Consider the following 15,692-nt stretch of genomic DNA (forward strand, 5'->3'; position numbering starts at 1 on the left):
GCACAAAACCGTTTTGGAAAAGTGAAACATGCCATAGCACAGGACGAAATTGCTTGTAACACTGCTTTGATCAAAGTCTCGTTCCCTCCTTGGGATGATAACTTCAATTTTCACCCTTGTAACTTGGAAAGAACTTTTTCAATGATGAATTGAAACGCTTCCGCTTTTGATAGACCTCAAAAGGAGGGTAAATCCAAATATTTTGCATTTGCGGGAGTAATCTTTAGAACCGAGATGGCACAGATTGAGCTGCAAATATGGGGCTGAACATTTGTAGAAAATTGCACACTTAATTTGTCAAAATTTATTTGTTGTCTAGAGACCTCTCGGGTTTCTTAAATTTCTTCAAAAATATTTTGGTAACAACTCTGTAATCTAGCAAAACAGTCCATTTTTGACATTTTTTATTCAAAATCGATTTTTCAAAAGATTTGTCGGATTTGAACTCATTTGTGTTTATCTATTTCACATTGCACTTGTAAAATCAGATTCAGAATCATGGGAGTTCGAACTGTAGGGGTGATCGTATCCGAAAGGAGCACGAAAAAAAACTACAATTAGATATACTGTTATTTTATTATTATTATTATTATTATTATTTTGATATTAACACAATGTTAAAATTAATTAAGCATTTGGGGTACCCCATGTGCACCACCTCAACACTTCCCTTATAAACCCCCCGATTGCAACCCCTTACTTTTTTATTATTCTTTTTTGAAAACCCTACATCTTCTTTTTCTTTCTTTCTATTATGAAAACCCTAGATTCAGGGACAGGCCAACAAAAAGGTGGCCGTCCCATCCACCCATCACCTTTCCAAAAAGCTTTAAATTTTTTTGTAAAAGAATTTTATTTGATAACTAATTAATCCCATTAAAAAAAAAAACAAAAAAAAAAAAAAACAAAACAAGGTGATCCCATTGATTAGAAATCAAAATTCATTAGGAACCTAGTCATTTTCAATTACATTTTTCTTCTCAATCCTCAAGCCAAAATGAGAGATCAATTGTTGAATGGTTACTTGATCAAGTATATATATAAAAAATTAAAAATTAAAAAAAAAAAAAGAAGAAAAGATTGTGTTTGACAAAATTGACAATAAAGTTATCATGCAATAATTCAAAAAATGATACATCATCAAATACTATTGTAGAAGTTTATTTACTTATTTTTTTTTTGTTAAAACAATGATATTTTATTAAAAATTTATTTTACCTGAATGTCAAGAAATTCAAATGTTAATTGGCTTATTTTTTTTATCTATTAAAATTTGTGAAGTTTTAATTTTTCAAATGACTCTATTTATAAAATTTTCTGAAGTTGCCACTGCTCAGATTTAAAGTGGGAGAGGACTAACAGAGAGTATCATGTCATAACGATATCAAAGTGGCCCATTATATTCATTTGTTTATTATCAAATTAAATAATGATAATTTTATTTCCAGCTCTCTCATCATAAGTTTTTTCTAGTTTAAGGATGCGAAACAAAAACTTCAAAGTTTCTGCCTTATTATAGTACACTACAATTTTTTTCGACAAAAACACCCTTATTGCTTGGAACAGACAAATATATCTACAAACTTCGTTTTCATTTTTGTAATAGATTTCAAAACTTAAAATTCAGTAACTTTTTATTTAAATCTTTGTTTTGTATAAAATTTATATTTTTAGAATTCTAAGATTTATTAAATATAATTCATGATGATTATGAAGTTTCGAAAGAAAAAAATAATGGAATTTTCATTAAGTTGTTATCTTCTAGAAAACAAATTTGTCTGACTAAAGTTTCAAAAAAAATTCATTAAAATTAGTTAAATGTCACTGCAACTGACTTTAAGCTTCACTAACAAAATTGTTCAAAGAAATTTCAAAATTTTGTGGTCCTCCCTAATTTTTCTCTCGACAGATTTCTCTCTCTCTCTCTTCAATAGCGTCTCTTCGCACTCGTTCAAACCGAGCCTCAGATTCGTCCTGTCATCCAGTCCCGGGTTGGACTCAATGGAGACTCGATCTCTTCGCACTCTGTCTCAGTCCATCAAAAGCCCAAACCGATTACACAGCCCCCTTATCTAGAAGGGTATGTACCCACGAATTTCTCTGATTATCCACTGTTGTCATCTTCAACTTCATGGTCGACGATGGTGAACTACGCTTTGATTTCTAGGGTTTATCATTTCAATTTTCGATGTCAAATGGAGAATTACAGCTACGATGGAAACAGACCAGACCCAACCCCTAAAAACCACCCTTAGGCTTAAGTGACCTAATGGATGACAATTCTTGGACTAGAAGAAGAAAGTCTAACCCTGTTATGGAAGGAAAGGTTTCTTTCTTGTTTCTTCTTTCCTTTTTCTAATTTTTTTCCATTCCCAATCAAAAGAGGAAACAAACACGGAATACTAAACCACCCTAGGCTAGGACTACCTTGTTTCAAGTCTCACCAGACTCTCTATATATAAGACTAGACAACATGCTTAGCCTTGGATCAAAATAGTATTAAGCCCCATTCTCAAGGGCCTAAAGTCAGAGCATCATCGGTGTGTGCAGTGGGCAGCCAATCAGCCACGACAACAAGCAGCAAAGAGCCACGACCGGTGAGTCCTCTCTCTCTCTTTCTCTCTCTCTCTATCAGATTTTAATGGAAGAATAGTTGCCCTAATTCATGTGCCCTAAGGTCTAATATATTTGCAGAGTTGATTGTGAATTTATGTGACTATAATCATACTTCAGGAGAAGTATAGTAGAAAATTTTCTAATACTAATATCTAACCTCATCTATTTCTCTGTGAATTGTTGTTCTTGTAGAAAAATATATATATAATTTTAAAAAACAAATATGCTATTGTTAGAAATTGAATAAAAAAGCATATTTCTTAAACTCTAAGAAAGAAAAAAGAAAAGAAAGGCTATTCAATGTATGAAAAGAAAAGAAAAGAAAAGAAAAGAAAGAAATTGATCAGGTGTAAATTAATAAAAAAGAAAAGAAAGACTATTCAATGTATGAATCTCGTTAAAAGCATATTTCTTAAACTCTAATTTTTACAAATTTTCCTACATTAATTTTTTTTTTCTTTACCACTCAAGTGTGTAGTGTTATACTATTGTTAGAAATTGAAGTTTCTTTCTGATCAGTTTCTGAGATGAAGTGAGGATTTGTTTTTTTTTTTTTTAAGTATGATTACATTATGTTATAAATTTATATGCTTAATTAATCTGATGTCCAAATTATGTAATATAATGTTTCCCATGTTCTCATAAAAATAAAAATAAATAAAAAAGATTTGAACTTGATGTTTCAATATTTGGTAACTCTTCATGCTTACAGCGAATCATTAATTAAAACCTTAATTTATTTAAAAAGAATGTTATGCTTTAACATCTTTCAAACACTGCTTTCGGTCCAGTTGAGCTTATTAACCAATTCGATAAATGATATGCCGCTTCAGAGACAAACATTTAATGATGTATCACATCATATCAAAAATTCAATTTTCTTAATATTATTTCTAATTTTAAGTTTGACCACATCATATCAAAATTTTATTTATCAGAACCATCTATTTGCAATCGAGTGAACCACTGGATTCTCTTATCTTTTCTGCCTTAGGCACTCCTTTGAACTGGTGTAAAGATGAACCAAGTCAAAAACTCAAAATTATTTGAAAAACCTTTCATCTTGTTCAGATACAAGGAATACAACACTGGCAAAGGAGAACAAGAGGGTTTTGTTAGAAGCATCCTTGTTATGTCATGGTCAAAAAAATTGGGTTTTTCTGTATGTTTTACTGTAAACTCATATTTTGATATGAACTGAAATGATTTTTTGTACTTTCTCTATATTTGTAGGAATAGGTTTATGTACGATGAATGTATCATTCAGAATTTTTGTATAACATTAGGCTTTCTAGGATATGTATGTTGATTTTAGTGAATATTTATCTCTTCTTTAATGGATTGTTTAAAAAAACAGTTTTCATTGTTATTTTTATCCATTGTTTGATTTGTTCAAACTGTTTTCTATTCTTTCAAGAATAAGAAACAAGGACGTTGATAATAATGGTGAGTTTTGGTGGGATGATTTGGAGTTTTGGAGTGAGGAAGAAGAAGATAAAACAATTGAAACTTTGAAAAAAAAATAAAGAATATGTATAAGTGATTAGGGTGCATCCTGAAAAAAAAAATAATAATTTAAGATTTAATATGTGTCGTCCTTATTAGTAAATTTATATTATGATATAATAAAAATTAAAATTTCAAAATTTTACTTGGACGTAATTAATAATGTTTTTGGTGCAAATAGAATCACCCCATCTAGTGGACTAAATATTTTTTCCAACCCTTAAAAAATCGGTTGAACGGTCCATCACGCTGATAGCCACCCTTAGGTCTAAGTGACCTAATGGAAGAGAATTTTTGGATTAAAAGAAAGTCTAATCCTATTATGGAAAGGTTTCTCTCTTGTTTCTTATTTCCTTTTTCTAATTTTTTTTCCATTCCTAATCAAAAGAGGAAATAAACACATAATACCAAACCAGCGTAGGCTAGGACTACCATATTTCAAGTCTCACCACACTTCTACTCTATATATACGATACTAGACATCATGCTTTGCTTTGGATCAAAATAGGGCCTCAAGTCAAAGCATTGTCAGTGTGTGTAGTGGCCATCCAATCAGCCACGACAAGAAGCAGCAAAGAGCCACATCCGGCGAGTCCTCTCTCTCTCTCTCTCTCTCTCTCTCTCTATATATATATATATATATATATCAGATTTTAATGGAAGAATAGTTGCCCTATTTGATGTGCCCTAAGGTAGATTGTGAATTTATGTGAATTTTTTATTATATAATCATACTTAATAGGAAGTAAAGTTTCAGATATGAAAAACAAAAGTAAAAACTAAAAGAAAAATCTGTCAATTCTCTGTCCATTGTTGTTGTATTATTGTTGTCAAATAGGATACCTGCGGTTTGTCTTTTTTTATTTTTATGAATAGCATATCCTTCCGAAGATATACTTGAACACCTTTAAAAATAGGTAAAAAAATAAACAAATATAGGACTAAAAAATAAATATCTTGTTAGAATAGAAAACTAAATAATTTATAATTCTATAAATTATAGAAGCAAAGATCTTTAAAATTAATATAAGCATGTATCAATACATATTGGAATAAATTAAAAGCGCTAGATACTTACCATAAAATAAATATGCCAAAAAGGTTGAGAAATAAAATAAAAAGTACTATTCTCATCTCAAAAATACTTTTTTTTTTTAATAAGTAAATGAAATTTTGACATTAATTTACATAAATTAATTTGAATAATTTTTTTTTTCAAAATTGCTAAAGAAATTTAAATATTTATGTAACATGCATATCTATATCATAAGATATATTTAAAAGAGTATTGATAATAATATCAATTTACCTTTGAAAGGAATCGAATCAAGATACTAACAAAACTCTTGTATAGTATTAATCACTTGCCATTGAAGATCACAATACATTACTTCTAAATGACCTGAACTGGGGTAGATTTTCTATACCCTCCTCTTCTCTACGTATTGATAAAAATGTTTTCTCAATTCATCCATTTTTGTTTTACTAACTGGTAACTAAAATTTCAATCAACATACCTATTCCCTATTAGTAGTTTCAATGGTAGTGTGATTCTTACCTAGCTGTGATATTTGTGCGTAGAACTTTTTTTTTCCTCCCATTTTTTCTTCATTTTGGGAATGATTTTAACTTCACACTGGAAACCTCCTCATCCACAATAGTTTTGTTGACCCATTAAGCTTCAAAATAAGATCTTACTAACAAGTGTTCTTAAGGTAAAAGTAAAAGACAAAATATTTGTTTAATGCAATATATTTTTCACTAATTTAAATGTATTTTTATTAAAATCAACACAATTTTCAATATTTTTATAGGTTTTCAAGAAAAATTTTACACAATTTCCAACATTAAACAATGCCTATAGAACACTTGGTACCATTTGTCTTAAAATATCATTTCATTAATATTAAACATTGGTAAAAAATAAATTGGTACAACATTTGCATTTACTCCCTTCGTTTAAAACATTCACCCCAACGGTTCAATGAAAAATTAAAGATCCCATAGGTTATAATAAATAAAGGAGATGAAGTGTCACACTCTCTTGAATCGCCATTACAATTGAATCACTGGCATAATTTTATATCACAAGTTTCATATGTACTTGTAGTTTTTTCCCGTGAATTTGATTGAAAGTTGGATTTGTGATGTATTTTACGGCAAAATTCATTTTACTCCCTTATGATTTGAGTTCAGAACATTTCACCATCTTATGGTTCAAATATGCGCCAAGAGACTCTTGGTGGTTTTGGAATAAATTGCAACCGTTACATTTTTCATCTAAATTGACGGAAGGTGTAACACACTTGCCAATTTTGAGAGTGGTCATCGTTTTTCATGAAATTAAAGTGAAATAAAAATACAATAAGTCATTTATCAGTGGTGCTACATGCACCGATTAGTATGCCAATTACTGTACCAATATATGTTATGACATTGTCATTTTAAAATTATGACCCCATCCATTATACAAATTACAAAGACTATAACTTCTAAAATTGTGCCACATCATTTGTTAGTATACTAATTAATATACCAATTGGTGCATAGTATTATTCGTCATTTATACCCTATACGTTATAATGGCCTTCTGGTTGTAGCATAAAAGTCTAAACTTGACGTTTCAATGTTTGGTAACTCTTCATGTTCACCAGCAAATCATTAATCAAAACCTTAGTTTATTTAACAAGCATGTTATGCTTTAAAATCTTTCAAACATTAGCTTTCTATTCAGTTGAGCTTATTAACCAATTTAATAAATGATATACTGCTTCAGAAACAAGCATTTAAATTTTTACTTCTATATCTATATATAATATGCTAGCAAGGCTATATCTAGTTGAAAGTGTTAGAAGTACTTTTCGAGTTAGATAATAAATTTTCATGGTTGCTTCTGTTATTGGCAGGAAGCTAAGGGGAGCTCATTTGAGAAATTTAAATAAATTGTAGTATCGGTGCCTAGATAGATGCCAATGGCTGTAACAAGATCTCATATTTCACTTCCTCCACCTCCTCTACCGTGTCCTTGGCTCGTCTTCAATCATGGAGAGCATGGAAAGTACTCCACTCAAACCTTCTTTAACACATCACAAGATACCTACGTCATGGGAAGAATACCAGAGTTGTGCGACAAAATGATTGTTACATGTTCTCACGGATGGCTAGTATTGCTCGATCTTGAATACGATGATTGTTTCTTGTTGAATCCAGTTTCAATGGAGAAAATTATGCTTCCACCATTGCAATACTTTCCGTTCTTCTGTTGCATTCTATCATCACCCCCAACCGATCCCAACTGTGCACTCATTTTTGTCTGTCGAGAAAAACCAAGTGCCATGTTTTGTCACCTGGGTGATGATGAATGGACCGAACAACATTTAAGATCTGCTGAATATTTCAGATCTGCTACCGTATGTGGGGGAAAGATTTATGGCATTACTTTAGATGGAACTCTGCTTACGGTAGATGATGCTGGCTCTAATCTGGTTGTGACAGAATTGGGGTCAGAGAAGGCACCAAATCCATCAATTCCAGGGACATCAAGGTTGGATGAGAATTTAGTTGATTCGTGTGGAGAGTTGTTTATTGTAGTCAAGTCTTACCTAGGGATGACTATGAAGATAAGGGATATGGAAGTTTACAAAATGGATTTTTCAAGATTGTTATGGACAAAGGTGGACAGCTTAGGAGATCGAACATTCTTTCTCTGTATAACTGGCAATAGTTTCTCTTGTTCTGCAGCCGAATCAGGGATCAAACACAACTCTATCTACTATCTAGAGGGAAACAACCGGGACCTATATGTATTTGATCTTGAAAATTATAGCATCTCATTCTCTACGCCTTGCCCACTTCAAAGTAATTGGCTGCAACCTAAATGGATTATGCCTATTTTATAAGCCTAGCAACAGATAATTTTGTTTATATATGTATTTTTCTTCTTTTACATCATACTGTACTTTATTCTATCAATTACCATACTATCTCATTTCATGTTTGCTGCTCATCATTATTCAAATTTCTTTACCCTGGTGTGCCAACGGTAATGATAGCCTCCAAAATGCTGCTCCACCCCACAATTCAAAAGCTGACTTGGATTTGAAGGGATGTTGTTGAGCATCTCAATTTTGGCATGCTGATACTTGATGTTTTTCTTTTTTTTGTTTTTGTTTTTGTTTTTTTTTTTGAATCAATCAAGTAGCAATGGTCAAATATTCAAATTTTAACAGTAAAGTCATTTGGCGTATCGGCTGGAGCGCTAGAGAGCAAGAATGTCAAATTGACAAATGTCAATTTCCCATCCAAGCCTTCAAAAAACATTGGCATATCCAAATTTGAAAGTTTGGGTGGAGATGCTCTTATGCATCAAAAGGATATTTTGAATGCAATGAACTCGCTGAGTTTTTCACTGCACTAATGTTATAGTTATAGAGGATGAGTGCTTTTGAATTTGATTTAGGCTCCATTTTGTTTTGCTTAAATTTTTTGATTTTATTTATTTATTTATTTTTTTAAATCTAGTTTTGGTTATTTGGTTGATGAAAAGTAAGTAAAATATGTTAATAAAATGATCTACATTTAAAAAATTAGTAACTTCTTTTTTCCCCCTCATCACGGTTGATACTACTCAAGATAAATATCAAGTTTCATGGTTGATACTACTCTGGTTGGAGGGTCAGCTTATGATGAAAATTGAAAAAAAAGATTAGGAGAATTATTCCCCTTGCTACTTCGTGGTCCATATGAAAACTTAGGAATGGCGGTGTATTTAGGGATGCCGGACATGTAACTTGGGATTTGTGTGAGGTTATAAAAATCAAAGTTGCTTTATGGTTCAAAGCCTCTTGCAGAGATCTTCATTACTCTCTGAGTGATTTTGTTTTCAATCTTAATCAGATCAGAGTATGTATTGGTGGAGGTTCAGATGGTCTTGATCTTTGGAGTGAGGTCTGCTGTGCTTATAAGTAAGGTGTGCTGCAGGATATTGTTGTTGATTGCAGGTTGGTGGTCTCCTGTGTTGGAAGGGTGTCTGAAAGTTTTTGTTGTTTAAGTCTTAAGCCTTCCTTTGTTTGCTGCCCTGTTGCTGTTTGTGCTCTGGCTTTTGGTTGGTTTCTCACCAACTCTTGGATGAGTTTGCATAGCTCTATTTCTTTCTCTCATCCCTTTATTGATGTAATCGTTGTTGAATATAATAAGGTCTCTTTCTTTTATTGATCAAAACAAAACAAAACAAAACAAAAACAAAAAAAGAAGTTTTACTATTTTCATACACATTGAACATCTTTTTGCTCTCTCTCTCTCTCTCTCTCTCTCTATATATATATATATATACCTATTCATATACATATGTTATGATTAAGTTATTGGAATTAAGTTTTTGAATTATTATTTTTGTTACATTCAATCATCAGAAAATTAGTGATACATCTTCCATATAGTTTGGCTAGTAGGAGAGGTTCAAGATAATTTTCCTTCCTAGTTAAGATCCCTCAATGTTATTATTTTAGTAGGTTAATTAGGTCTTTTATTGTTTAAGTGATTTCAAAATTTTATAACTTTTTATTTACATTTCCATTTTTTGTTAAATTTATATTTTTAGAATCCTTTTCACAAGATCTTTCAAACAAGATCCATGAGTAATATGAAATTCTAAAAAAAAAATAAAAAAATCATGAAATTTCACTAACTCACTGATTGGTCATCGAAATTTCACTGGCTTAAGTCAATAACATTTTACTAACTTAGTCATCGAAATTTCACTGACCAACTAAAACTTCACTGACCTATGTTAGGTCAGTGAAATTTCATCAACCTTGTTTTTTTAGAATTTTATATTCATTATGGATCTTGCTTTACAAATCTTGATGAAATGACTCAAAAAATACAAGTTATATATATATATATATATAAAACAAAAAAACAAATATTTGTGTGTATTTATGTGTATTTATTAATTTTTTAAAATATTTTTTTTACAAATATTTTATTATTTAGATACATCCAAGTAAGGTACATCTAAAAGAGTTTAAAAATTGCTTAAATTTTAAAAAATATTCACTAAAAATAAAAAAAAAATACAAAAAACAAAAAACTCAATTTTCAAAAAATTGAATTCAAAAAACTGAAACCAAACACACTGTTTACTAGGGATCTTAAACTAAAAATCCCTTCTTATTTTATTCTTAATATTAATGATAAACAAATGAAGATTTGTATACAAAAAATCTGTATATAATGATTTATTACATTATATCTACTCATTGAAAATTAAAATTCGCATTGCTATAGTTCATAGTTGTAAGAGTGACATTACCACATCATTTGTGTTCAATTCTACATGAAAATTATGTATGAATATGATTTTATTTTATTTTTTTCTTTTTAAAATTTACTCCATGATTGATTCTTTATTTAGCTTTTTGTCATAAAAATATTTTTAACCGTTAACCGAACACTAAAAATAAAAAATAAAAAATTGGACACAATCATTTTACATGAAAACAGAAAAACAACCGGGGCCTCAATGTAATGAAAATGGTCCAGATTGATAGCAATTAAATAAACAATTTTGTTCCTACACGGTTAGTTTTTTTATTTTTTTTATTTTTCAAGCATCCCCAACCCAAAGAGTTCTAGACCAACCCAACCCTAATTGGCAGGTTTGGGAGGCTTTTAATAGTTCAGGTTTGAATTTTATGAATAAAATGCAAAACTCAACAAGTTTTAAGGTAAGACTGCAAATGAATCAAACTGTTGAAGAATAGCTCGAGCTCGGCTCGTTTGAGCTTGATTTTTAGGGCCTTTTATTAATTGAGCCAAGCTCGAGTAATCGAAATTCGGCTTGATAAGACTCGTGAACATATATATATATATATATTTAATTATAAGGGAAATTTATCGGAAAGTCCTTTATGGGTGAATTGTGTTTCAGTTGGTCCTGCTGATTTTTTCTTTGATTGAAAACTCCATATTAGGTGGGATTCCTTACCCATAAGTCCTTTTTTAAAAATTTTTTGTCTGGCCTGGACGGATATGGCCTCAGCTAATATATGGGATGTTCTGTTTTCCATATTTGTATGCGCAATCCCAGCAATTGTGGAACCTGACTGTGGGTCAAAATTCATTTAAGAGGTATTATACTTAGGGTTTGCATTCTGAGTTCATGATCGTCTCTGCGCCTTAGGAAGTCAGCCGCTTACGTTCACACCGACCGTCATATCATACAGGTAATCTCTTCATTTTCCGTTACGGATCCCTCACTCACCATACCCACACTTAAGTAATCCCCCCCTCACCTATGCACAACTTCGTAGATGTTGTGGAACACACTTGCACGTTAATGTTTACAGATAAACATTAGACTTCACCAACACAATAGCCAATTCCATGTATTCCCGTTCGCTATGCACTTGCAACCACACATTGACAACGATGCACAATTCCCATTGTAGTTGCAATTCTGTCGTGTGTTATTTCTTACTGATACCTGTGCCGTTATGTAGATGGACGCCCTTTTGATGCTTCTTTGTTCTTACCGGTCCACGAATGTCGCATATAATCTGCAATCGTCAAATACATTTGCTGAGATTGTCGATTATGTTTGTTCGAAGTTTTCCGGACTCCTGCCGGGAAATTTCCAGTTGTTCTATAAGATTCCCGGCTATAACAACTTCTCCTTACAGAATGATGTCGACCTGAAGAATATGGTTTGCCTTGCGCGCTCGTTCCAGTTGCAGTTAATTGACGTGGTCATTGAACAGCATCCTCGTCGGGATGATAACATTCCTGCCATTGACCCAATGATAATCCAAGATCAAGGCACAACGGAGGATGCACTACTTAATGATTTCGGAATGGATGATGAAACCGACCTGCTGCAATCATTTTGTCCCCACAAGGAGAAAGTCTTCCTTTCTGCTCCATGGGCAAAAGGTTTTACCCACATTGGACAACATTTCGAAGGTGGGGCTTCTGAATTTCGCAATGTACTACGGAAATACGCCGTTGAATGTGGGTTCCAGATCAAATTTCTGAAGAACGACTCCGTTCGGGTAACGGCTATATGTGCTATGAACGAATCGAAGTGTTGCACGTGGTCTGTGCACGGACGGAAATTGGAGGCAAACGGATTTTTCTACTTACGAAAATGGAACAGTGAACACATTTGTGGCGTGGCTGTGCGTACGTCCACACACCCACTTGTTGGGTCTGATCTTGTGGCCGACATTGTATCTGAACGTGTGCGTGATAGACTTTTAACCCGTCCGACCGAAGTGATATTGGACTTGAAACAAGATTACGGGCTCGATATAAGTTACCGGGTGGCCTGGCTCGGTGTTGAAAAAGCGAGGGGAGAATTGTTCGGTGCACATTCCATTTCGTTTGACCAGTTACGTTGGTATAGCAACGCAGTATTGGAACACAACCCCGGGACCTACATTAACATCGAATACGATGATCACACCCAACAGTTCAGACGCTATTTCATTTCATTCAAAGCATGCATCGACGGGTTCCACCATTGCCGCCCTTTGCTTTTCCTAGACGCCACGTTCCTCAAAGGCCGCTTCAAAGGTTTTCTACTTGCGGCCACTGCAAAAGACGGCAACCAAGGTTAGTTCCTTCAAGTTACACAATCACAATACCCCATTCACATGACAACCAACCACACCACCTGTAAACTACATTTTAACGTGGTCATTAACCCCAGGGGCTATGTTTCTGTCACAACCTTAGTCCTACAAAAAAATTCCAAATCTGCAGGTTTGTTCCCGCTATCATATGCGGTGGTGGATTCCGAAAACACCTCAAACTGGTCTTGGTTTCTTCATCATCTCGCGCAGGTGGTTCATGGTGACAGACCTCTAACATTCGTATCGGATCGGAACCTTGGTTTGCTTGAGGCAATGCCCACCGTATTTCCGAATGCAGAACATGCATTCTGTCTACAACATTTGCAGAGGAACTTAAGGGACATGTTGCGTTACACAAACAGTATGCATCGGGCAGGTTTGGTTAGCAAATTACGACATTGCGCATACGCACCAACTGTTACCGCTTTTAACCACAGAGTAGAACAATTCCAAAAATCGGGCAGGTCTGTTGCATCTGAATTCCTAGCAAATGCACATCCACAACATTGGGCAAATGCATTTTTCAGGTCCGTCCCACATGTTACTCATAAAAACCACATGCACAACACATTTCCTCATAATGTTCATAATTATTTACCTACATGTTCTACTCATTCTACAGGGGGCGACGTTACGGCGAAATGTGCTCAAATGCTGCAGAATCATTCAACTCATGGGTCCGTGAGGCCCGTAACCTCCCAATCACAAGAATGGTTGACAGCATACGGACCAAATTGATGCGACAAATGGCGAAACGTAGAGACGCTTCCCAACTGTGGACCGGCACCATATGTCCCAAAATGGAGGATCGTTTAGAAAAAGCATTCAACGAAGGTAGATCATGGAAAGTGAGCCAATCAAACGCTGATGTGTACGAGGTGCACTCTTTCCCATCGGTCACTGTTCACATCGGACGACGAACTTGCTCATGTTTCAAGTGGCAACTCAATGGGTTCCCTTGCGCACATGCGATGGTTGCCGTCCGTAAGAGTGGGCGGGATTTGAACACTTTGGTCGAACCATACTTCCACGTGTCCGAGTTTCAGGCCACTTACGCATCAAGTATTTTCCCAATTCCCACTGTCGAGCAACCGCCTTTCAACCCAAATGATTACATCATAAAGCCCCCTGCTGTGAAACGTCCACCCGGTAGACCAAAGAAGAAGAGGATATTGTCAAAGGGGGAACATGTTCAGCAAATAAGATGCGGCAGATGTGGGCGCATGGGGAATCATAAGAGGAAGACATGCAACGAACCCATTTAACCACATCCTTTCACCCGGCCACACCAGCACTAAACTATTACTACTACTCAAGTTTTTTCCTCGCCATATTCGATACAATACTTTCTTATTACTGTTCCAGTTTTTTCCTCGATGCAATTTTTTTGTTTCAATTGTTTTTCGATTTCAATAATTTTGTGCGACGCCACACGACAATGTCATAACCAATTTACTATCATTAGCACACTCAGTTATTAATAATAGGTTTCCTTCATTTAATTTCATACGTGTAATCTGCACAGCAGATAACGTAGTTCCGTCACAAACTTTTATGTCAGCTTATACCTTCCACAACATTTTTTCACGTGTCTTTACGTGCATCCTGAACTGCAGTATTTTTTCGACTACAATAGAACATGCAAATAATCTGCATTCGTGTTTGGTATGACAACATGCAGGGTAACCAAACCAAGCGTGTGGACGTCATGTGGTGAATATCACACCAGCCTTTGCACATCAACAACATATTACTTCCTCTGTCATTAATTCATACAATCTTAACAGTGCGAACATCACGCCACAAACACACATTTACAATGCAAACATGAACCAATACTTGCAACGCACACCATCACCACACACCTAAATTCCCAACTCCAACTAACAGTCGCACCCTACCCGAAACGATGCACTTTAAACACCGCCAGCAAGACGAACAGAACAGCAACCAGTAAGTTAGATTTCCATATCGATGCAACTACAGTAAATCAGTATTTCAAACGGGCGTATTGATCACTATAATTCAACACAGTTGCGAAACGGAGTAACGTAATAGTTTTTATTTGTTTATAATCTACGCATAATTTAATTTCAACGTAACCAAAAATATCCACGAATTCAACACAGTTGCGAAACGGAGTAACGTAATAGTTTTTATTTGTTTATAATCTACGCATAATTTAATTTCAACGTAACCAAAAATATCCACGACAAGACCCACATTATATACCACAAACCAATGCGAAAACCAAAAAACCAACACACAAAAATATCCACTTTAAACACCGCCAGCAAGACGAACAGAACAACAACCAGTAAGTTAAATTTCCATATCGATGCAACTACAGTAAATCAATATTTCAAAACGAGCGTATTGATCAATGTAATTCAACACAGTTGCGGAACGGATTAACGTAACAGTTCTTATTTGTTTATAATCTAGGCATAATTTAATTTCAACGTAACCAAAAATATCCACGACAAAACCCACATTATATACCACAAACCAATGCAAAAACCAAAAAAACCAACACACAAAATATAAACAGTATGTACTGCAACTGCCAACCAAAAAACTTTTTCCAAATTGTAATCTACGCATCAAAATATAAAGTAGTTCTAGTACGTAGTAACGTAACGGTAATTGAACTTCATTCACCCAACCATTCGGCCCATGTTGCTCATCACCCCACGTATAGGATCTCTAATGAATCTTTTCACCATGTCCGCACGTAACACGCTACAGTTGCCACCTTCCAACGACCGCCCCACATCAACATGATTCACATACTGCCTCATTACTGCGCAAACAATAATTGCACAGTCCATGCTGCAACAAAACACACATTACAAACGGTCAATCAACAAAACACATCAGAAATCTTCTACATAAACAACCTTTTGTTACAAAGAATAAATAAATAAAAACACGTCG

General features: G+C 34.0%; 2 protein-coding genes across 2 annotated transcripts; both read left to right on the plus strand.

Moving 5' to 3' along the window:
• The first annotated feature begins 1,485 nt into the window (after positions 1-1,485).
• Positions 1,486-8,115, plus strand: LOC114286436 (F-box/kelch-repeat protein At1g57790). Its single transcript, XM_082910198.1, has 2 exons — positions 1,486-2,597; positions 7,029-8,115. Exon 2 carries the CDS (start codon positions 7,089-7,091, stop codon positions 8,019-8,021), a length of 933 nt encoding a protein of 310 aa, XP_082766324.1. The 5' UTR covers positions 1,486-2,597; positions 7,029-7,088; the 3' UTR covers positions 8,022-8,115.
• A 763-nt stretch (positions 8,116-8,878) lies between these two features.
• Positions 8,879-14,020, plus strand: LOC114265675 (uncharacterized). Its single transcript, XM_082908204.1, has 6 exons — positions 8,879-8,907; positions 9,019-9,069; positions 9,123-9,318; positions 11,625-12,735; positions 12,886-13,282; positions 13,378-14,020. The coding sequence occupies exons 1-6, from the start codon at positions 8,879-8,881 to the stop codon at positions 14,018-14,020; spliced, it is 2,427 nt and encodes an 808-aa protein (XP_082764330.1).
• The last annotated feature ends 1,672 nt before the right edge of the window (positions 14,021-15,692 follow it).

This window comes from Camellia sinensis, chromosome 15, assembly GCF_055761805.1.
Source record: "Camellia sinensis isolate YWXY chromosome 15, ASM5576180v1, whole genome shotgun sequence".
Lineage (NCBI taxonomy): Eukaryota > Viridiplantae > Streptophyta > Magnoliopsida > Ericales > Theaceae > Camellia > Camellia sinensis.

Bases quoted from the DNA above. Each gene is read 5' to 3' on its own strand.
- LOC114286436 (XM_082910198.1), top strand. From the start codon at position 7,089: ATGCCAATGGCTGTAACAAGATCTCATATTTCACTTCCTCCACCTCCT.
- LOC114265675 (XM_082908204.1), top strand. From the start codon at position 8,879: ATGGCGGTGTATTTAGGGATGCCGGACAT. The intron at 9,319-11,624 runs GTCTCTTTCTTT...GCCGTTATGTAG, and splicing joins TCGTTGTTGAATATAATAAG to ATGGACGCCCTTTTGATGCT. The intron at 12,736-12,885 runs GTTAGTTCCTTC...CCAAATCTGCAG, and splicing joins TGCAAAAGACGGCAACCAAG to GTTTGTTCCCGCTATCATAT.